Genomic DNA, 7,664 nt, shown 5'->3' on the forward strand with positions numbered 1-7,664 from the left:
TGTTCAAAATAACTAGAGAACTTTGACTAGGAAATGCAGTAGTCAAAATAAATAAATAATGTGTCCACAACAGTCTGGAATCATTATTTACCCTTTATTTGAATTCTGTGAAGAGATCAAGGTCTCACTGGTGTTTCAGAGAGGTGCCCATCCACATTCAAATCAAACTAACAAAAAAAACTTCTTGTGAAACATGCAATCTATGAATGGTTCCATATTAAAGCCTCAGTTGCTGGTGCCAAGTAAAAAATGCTGAACAAATATCAAAATCCAATAATATCTATTTGAATTTTTATTATATCATATGACTGCACTGGCAAATCTTTGCTGATTCCCACTAGTACTAATATAGAGTATAAGACAGTCCAACGGTTTAGTATCATAACAAATTACATGATTTATTTTCATTTGTGGTTAGTAAACTATAACTATAAATCAACGTAAAAAGCTATTAAGAGTACAAAAAAAAAAATCTCAGCAGTTTATTCACTGTAGCATCTTAATATTATTAAGAAGATAACATTATCATGCTTCAAATAAAACAAATACGCAAGTGTATTCAAGTAAATTTGTCGGTTTTAAAGAATATCGTAAACACGGATGTGACCTGCAGACACTGTGAATATGATCAAGCATTCCCAATAAAACTGAAAAGCACTGACCTCTGCTGGACATTGACAGTAACTGCTGAAATAATAAATACTAACATAGTTCCTGAACATAGAGTCTTACACATAGAGACCTCCCTTGTTCTCATATACAGTACTAATAAGGAAAAAGCTAATTATTAACAACCATGGTGGTCATCTGGAATGCTCAGTAAATAGCCTACAGGTCATCAACAGACATTGCTCTTCATTTAGCCAACAATTCAAAAGTTTGTGTGAAATATCACTATGACAAATATTATTCAAACATGTAACATATGTTAGGAGACGGTATGTTGTCATTTGTTAAGTTGAAGATAGGTACCTTTTAAAACTACCTCAAGTACCTAAAATGGTGTTTAATCCTTCAAACCAGTCAGTTTGATTCTGGCCATATAATCATATTTGCCAGAGCATGGTGACTGCCTTGCAGAGACCAACATCATGATAATTGAAATAGCAGAGACCAAAGAATGTGGCTGTGGAGAGCAACAAGACACCAGCTTTAGCCAGCTTGACCTTTGCATCACCGTGGACATAGTCTGTTAGGACTTGACCAATCCCCCTGCAGAAGAAAAACACAGAAATAAAAGATTGAACTAAAAATAGAATACAAATACTGCTTGTGGGACAACTGAAATATTGCATAACCTCACTGACGATTGAGGCATCTAAAATCCACTTTCAATAAAACAACCTATACACCAAGCATTAAACAGGGCTCTTCAGATGTACACGAGTGACAGATACACACACTCTTACCAGTGTCCGTGCAGTGTGAGAGCTGCAGCAATAGAGTAATCCAGTAGAGGACTGGGACACAGGTATGCGGCTGGAGCCATACCTAACAGAACTATACTCAATACCCGTTCACCAGTCCAGTGCTTGGAGGCTGCTCTTGAACTTGAGACTGCTAAAAAACAAATAGAAATTTTCATTTTGCTAACGACCGTTGTGTATGCAAAGTAAGAGAGTTTATGAAACAGTGTTTTTGCAAAAAAGGAAATTCGATTGTCATTTTTACAGTACTAATACTGACTACTAATGTTGCCTGCAAACAGACACTTCAGTTTTGATTATTTAAATAGTAAAACAGTTCTAAATTGTCTAAAATCTTAATTTTATAAAACATTAAAATATCCTTTGGTTCAATGTAAATGTGTTAAAATTTATTAAAATCATGTGGAATATTTTTTTCTGAATGGGCAATGTTTCAACAACAGTTCATTGTTAATGTAGCACCACTTTTGCAGCATTATAAACGGAGAAGAGAATGATCATGGAAAAAGCCTAAATACATTTTTAACAATGATTAGTGTCATCGCTCACTGCAGTGTGCTGAAGTTGTGTGGATCCTCCCTGCTGCCAAATGGAAAGGCTCTATATCTCGATTCTTCTGATAGGCAACCAACCCACGAGACAGGTGTGTGTGGCAGAGAAGCACAGCTGTACATGGTATAAAATATTACATAAAAAACACGGTAACACTTTATTTTAAGGTGTCCTCCTTTTTACACATTGCATGTACTTACTATTGTAATAACAATAAATTATGTTATATTACATATAAGTAACCCTAAGCCAAACCCTAATCCTAACCCTTACCATATAGTAAGTACATGTAGATCTACATAAATACAGAAATATTAACTTTAATATTTCTCAGTATTTAAATGTATAATTACACTGGACAAGGACACCTTAAAATAAAGTGTAACCAAAAACACTACATCGTACAAATATCATAAGACGTCATACAAATGTTCAGTGGCTAACATTTATGTAATGATTATAAATAAATCTGTGCCGACATGCCAATGAACAGCGTGTCTGTGCCATATTGTGTAATATCATAACTCTCATATTCATTCAGTCATCCGGATAAAACACTAAAATGATTACTTACGTCTTATTCCTCTTTGGCAGAAAGTGCTTTAAAAAATCAAGCTCGCCATGACTGTTTAACAACAAGGTCAGATCAGATTCATATTATTATGATGGTAAGGCAGCTGTATTCTGTAACAGTGAGTCATTCTCTCATGAATCTGTTGTTTCACTATAATTACTCGATAACGCCATCTATCGCTCTGGGGTAGAGTAGGCAACCACCAGAGTTAAAGTCAATCAACAAAACGTTCTAAGAGGGTTACAATACATAAAAACGCATATTATCTTGAATGTAACATTTAGGAAGGAATAGTAATAAAAGAATTATATACTTAATACGAAGAAGGTCTCTCAATTTCAATTTTTTTCAATTTAAGTGTGCTTTATTGGCATGACAAAAACTACTTTGTATTGCCAAAGCAATTGCAGCTGGGCTGCTTACAAATAGTGCACATATGTATTAACAGAAAGAAAAAAAATAATAATAGTAATAATAATAATATATAAAAACTATTAAGCATGTAGTGCAAAATGAATTACTAATATATATATGTAAACTAAAAATAAAATAGGACAAGGGATTAGACAGATTTACAGAAGCAAAATATACATCTAAATAATATAATACAGTAATATGGCATAATATAATCTACATGTGCTGGAAACATCAGATCAGGGCAGATTGAGTGTCGTGACAGGCAGACACATATTGAGCAGCAAACACACAGCAGTTCTTGTGTTCTCCTAACAGATACGGCAGTTTCTCCTGGTTTGAAAGAATTTTAAATGTCTGATGGATCTGCTGTGTTTTATCATAGAACTGTGATTCAGATCACAGTGAACACAATCTCTGCTCCAGTGGCAGCTGTGTTTTTCTGTGTCTGCCCGTCTCCATCATCAGTTTGTGTCCGCTGAGTCTGTATCTGGTCAACATGCTTCTCAGTTTCTTATCTGACACTGTGTACAGATACTCTGCCATACTGTACTCTCTCTTTAGGGCCAAATAGCATTGCATTTTACTCTGTTGTTGTGTTTGGGTTTGCCAATGAGTGATGTAGTTCTGTTTGATTTGTGCAGTAATCTGACTGATTCTGATGTTGTGATTCAGAGCAGCAGTAGATGTTAGTGAAGCATCAGGACTGAAGCTCTGGATCAGCTGAGGGAAGGGCTTGCTTTCTTTGCTCATCTCTTGGTATTGCAGGGCTTTATAATGATATGATTGGGGGTCACTGAGCTTCAGATGTTTCCAGAATTTAATTGCCCTTTTTTGTATCTTTATGATTAGAGGATATTTGCCTAATTCTGCCCTGCATGCGTTATTTGTTGTGTGCCGGTGCACGTGTAATATATTTTTACAGAGTTCTGCATGCAGGGTCTCAATTGGATGTTTTTCCCATTTGCTGAAATCTTGATTGGGATTTGTCAGTGGACCCCACACCTCACTGCCATAGAGGGCAATGGGCTCAATTACTGATTCTAATATTTTCATTTATATAATTAAATATAGTTAACTTAATCTATATCACACAAAGAGTAGCCTACCGTTTTTCTGCAAATATCAGCATGAACACATTTAATAATCATTTTATACAAGTTCAGTAAAGCAATAAGTGACTTACATTTTAGACAGAATATTGCTTGTTTTTGCTCAATTTTGCCAACGAAAATAGTTCTAAAGACCACAGCACTGTTTTGCGTCTCTGAGCAATGGACGGTGTTTTCTTATTGAATGAATCAGCTTTTTGAACAAATCGGTTGAATAAATGATTCAGTGATTCACTCGTTAACACAGTCAAATGCTTTGTTTCTGAATGAATCCGTTGTTTGAATGAATCGGTTGAATCTCAATGACTCACTCATTAACAGTCACTTGCTGCCACCTACTGGCGGTTTTGCTGTGTATGAACATTTTATATATATATTTATTTATTTGCTTCTTTTCCATTTTGCATTTACTTGTACTTTTACTTTCAATACTTAAGTATGTTTAAGGTTTAAAAAGTACTTTTCGTACTTAAATACAATAAATATCACATACTTTAAGACTTTTACTCAAGTAATATTCTAAACGGTGACTTCAACTTCTACCAAAGTCCCTTTCTGGTAAGATATCTATCTGTACTTTTACTTGAGTATGGCTTTCAGGTACTCTATACACCACCGGGTTTGCCAATGAGTGATGTAATTCTGTTTGATTTGTGCAGTAATCTGATTGATTCTGATGTTGTTAGTGTTGTTGTGATTCAGAGCATCAGTAGATGTTAGTGTAGCATCAGGACTGAAGCTCTGGATCAGCTGAGGGAGGGGGTTTCTTTGCTCATCTCCTGGTATTACAGGGCTTTATAATGATATGATTGGGGGTTACTGAGTTTCAGGTGTTTCCAGAATTTAATTGCCCTTTTTTGTATCTTTATGATAAGAGGATATTTGCCTAAGTCTGCCCTGCATGCGTTATTTGTTGTGTGCCGGTGCACGTGTAATATATTTTTACAGAGTTCTGCATGCAGGGTCTCAATAGGATGTTTTCCCCATTTGGTGAAATCTTGATTTGGATTTGTCAGTGGACCCCACACCTCACTGCCATAGAGGGCAATGGGCTCAATTACTGATTCTAATATTCTAATAGGGATTTCTATAGGACATTGTCGTTTTATGGCGTAGAAGGCCCTGCGTGCTTTATCTCACAGTTCTTTCACAGCATGAATAAAGTTCCCTGTGGATGTGCTTTTCAAACCCAGGTAGTTGTAGTGTGTCTGCGTTATCTGGTTAGTGCCTAATGTAAATGTGTGTTGTGTTCCCTGGGATCTGGATCTTTTCTGAAAGATCATAATTTTGGTTTTCTTCAGGTTGACTGTCAGGGCCCAGGTCTGGCAGTATTGCGGTAGCAGGTCCAGGTTCTGCTGTAAACCATGTTGAGTGGGAGACAGCAGAACCAGATCATCTGCATACAGCAGGCATTTGATCTGTGAGTTGTGTATGGTTCACGGGGCAAATTCCAAATGGAAGTGATCATCCCTATGCCTTTTACAGTCTATGGGCGGCGCATGAATTACGAACAAGCCTTTTGTCAAACCTCGATGAGCCTTGTCATGACGTCATATTTTTGCGGCGGAAGTAGTTGCTTTCACGTCCATGCCTGTCAGCGAGCACCGTTGCTTTATCCTTCACATGTTCCTGTGCATATAATCAGTTTCTATAAAGTTTCGCCATGGCTGATTTTAGTTCTAGCTTTGATATGCCGTCGGCTAGTTTATCTGAGAACGCTGAGTCTGCGGAGCTCCAGCGTCTGATCGCGGTGGAGCAGCAAAAGGCTCAGTTTCAAGCGCAGGTGGGTAACTCTTCAGTACCGCTGTGCTGTCATTCAAAACCAGTTAGTAAGCCTGTTGGGTTTTAACCGTGTTTAACGTTCTACTCAGGTTCACAACTTTACGGATGTTTGCTGGGATAAGTGCGTGGACAAACCGAGCTCCAAGCTGGACTCGCGAACGGAGATTTGTCTCGTTAGCTGCGTGGAGCGTTTCATCGACACGACGCTCACCATCACCAACCGCTTTACGCAGATGGTCCAGAAGGGCGCGCACTGACTGAAGGACACCGTCCTCAAGGACAATTACCACATACTCTTCATGTTCTCGCTGTACATTCAGGAGGATGCACTTTAAGGGTGCTGAACCTTTTCCCTCTCGCGGAAAATTGACCTAAAGCGCTTTCTCATAGACTCCAAAATGTTTATGATATGTGTATAGCTGTTAAACTAATACAGCCAGCGAAGAACGACTATTTTTGCTGGAAATTATCAGTACGGACAGTTTCCATGACTGACTGTCCACATCTGTAAACTTGACTGCTTTAATTGTGGCTTCAAATAAATCAGAAATGTCAAAGAAACAAATCTTCTGTTTTGCAATTTTGTTTTTGTATTAAAAGAACGAGTTTTGAAAGCTTTGTTTTGTAGGGATTTGCTGTGTATTGGCACCCTATCCCAATATCAGCTAATACTCTATAATTATATTATTTATGCCTATTTAGTTTAGATCATCATCTAGCAATTTCAAGGGATTGTTAGAGATTATGGCAAAGATATATTCCTTTAAAAGTACTTTCTTTTGAAGAGTGATTTTGTTTGTTTTGTTTTGTTTAATCATTTACTAGTTATCAGCCAAAGCATGAAAAATATGTATTGTTTTATTGGTATTGGCCAGAATTTCAAAGTTAGTGAATCCCTAATATTCTGAATAATTTATTTGTGATTTTATATTAGGTATCTTTTCTCCTATATATTTTTGACATTTAGCAGTGATATGCATTAAGAAACAAAACAGATGATGTAATGACAACCAGTTTACCTGTCCAACAACTGTCTAACTTTCAGAAAATCTACTCCACTCTTGTGTCTGATGTCATAATGAATTTCATATACTAAAGTGTGATAGAAAAAGTCAAGATCTTTGTGGCATCATGTCTTCATTAGTGTCACTTGCCATATACTTTCCTACAAAGACTGTCTTTTTTATTTTTACCAGTCGTCTATACTATTACTGTTAAACAATAGCACGAGATAGCTTTTTATTATACACTAGCTCTTAAAAACTCTTACAAAGCTAAAATAATTTTAATTAGATTTTGAATATAGTTTCTGGTCTACTCTAAAACCCCAAATCTGTTTTTTCCCTCTAATCCAAAACAATAAGATATTGTAAGAAGACTCCTTATGACAGGATTAGTCGTAGGGCAGCAGAGGTCTGCTTCTTGGCTTTGAGGCTTTGCCCTTCTTTGTTGTGTAGTGTGCTCAGTACAAAGTGGCCTTTGATAGAGCTGTGTGTGTAAATCTTGCAGGCAGGGCTGCTTTCATCCATTCTAATTAAAATCAGGAAGCAGTTAGGTTAGCTTAGTGCTCTAACTTGATTATCAGAGCATACAGGAAGCCTACAGGGTCCTCTCAAGCAGAGCCTTTGATGCTTTGAAGGAAACGGACTGGACACTGTTCCAAACACACTTATGTGTCTGTACTATTGGAACAAAAAATATCTTAATATTATAAAATATCTAACAGCAAAAAAGATGTCCAAAGTCCATACATTACATGGGATTAGATGTACTTTATACTTTTTTCCAACATTGTAAGTATAG

The 7,664-nt window shown here is 36.7% G+C and overlaps 2 protein-coding genes across 2 annotated transcripts; one reads left to right on the plus strand and one right to left on the minus strand.

Moving 5' to 3' along the window:
* Positions 1-500: 500 nt before the first annotated feature.
* Positions 501-3,513, minus strand: LOC107717883 (succinate dehydrogenase [ubiquinone] cytochrome b small subunit A, mitochondrial-like). Its single transcript, XM_016524787.1, has 4 exons — positions 3,378-3,513; positions 1,977-2,093; positions 1,410-1,560; positions 501-1,212 (listed from the first exon to the last, which is right to left on the minus strand). Exons 1-4 carry the CDS (start codon positions 3,511-3,513, stop codon positions 1,047-1,049), a joined length of 570 nt encoding a protein of 189 aa, XP_016380273.1. The 3' UTR covers positions 501-1,046.
* A 2,132-nt stretch (positions 3,514-5,645) lies between these two features.
* LOC107717885 (mitochondrial import inner membrane translocase subunit Tim8 A-like) lies at positions 5,646-6,419 on the plus strand. Its single transcript, XM_016524789.1, has 2 exons — positions 5,646-5,862; positions 5,951-6,419. Exons 1-2 carry the CDS (start codon positions 5,743-5,745, stop codon positions 6,116-6,118), a joined length of 288 nt encoding a protein of 95 aa, XP_016380275.1. The 5' UTR covers positions 5,646-5,742; the 3' UTR covers positions 6,119-6,419.
* Positions 6,420-7,664: the final 1,245 nt, after the last annotated feature.

The sequence above is a fragment of the Sinocyclocheilus rhinocerous genome, unplaced genomic scaffold (assembly GCF_001515625.1).
Source record: "Sinocyclocheilus rhinocerous isolate Xijiao unplaced genomic scaffold, SAMN03320098_v1.1 scaffold1384, whole genome shotgun sequence".
Lineage (NCBI taxonomy): Eukaryota > Metazoa > Chordata > Actinopteri > Cypriniformes > Cyprinidae > Sinocyclocheilus > Sinocyclocheilus rhinocerous.

Excerpts from the sequence above, each read along its gene's own strand:
- LOC107717883 (XM_016524787.1), bottom strand. The coding sequence starts at position 3,513 with ATGGCAGAGTATCTGTACACAGTGTCAGATAAGAAACTGAGAAGCATG. Across the intron at positions 1,561-1,976 it reads CACAACTTCAGCACACTGCA|CAGTCTCAAGTTCAAGAGCA; the intron begins GTGAGCGATGAC and ends TTTGTTTTTTAG. Across the intron at positions 1,213-1,409 it reads CTCACACTGCACGGACACTG|GGGGATTGGTCAAGTCCTAA; the intron begins GTAAGAGTGTGT and ends TTTCTTCTGCAG.
- LOC107717885 (XM_016524789.1), top strand. The coding sequence starts at position 5,743 with ATGGCTGATTTTAGTTCTAGCTTTGATATGCCGTCGGCTAGTTTATCT. Across the intron at positions 5,863-5,950 it reads AGGCTCAGTTTCAAGCGCAG|GTTCACAACTTTACGGATGT; the intron begins GTGGGTAACTCT and ends CGTTCTACTCAG.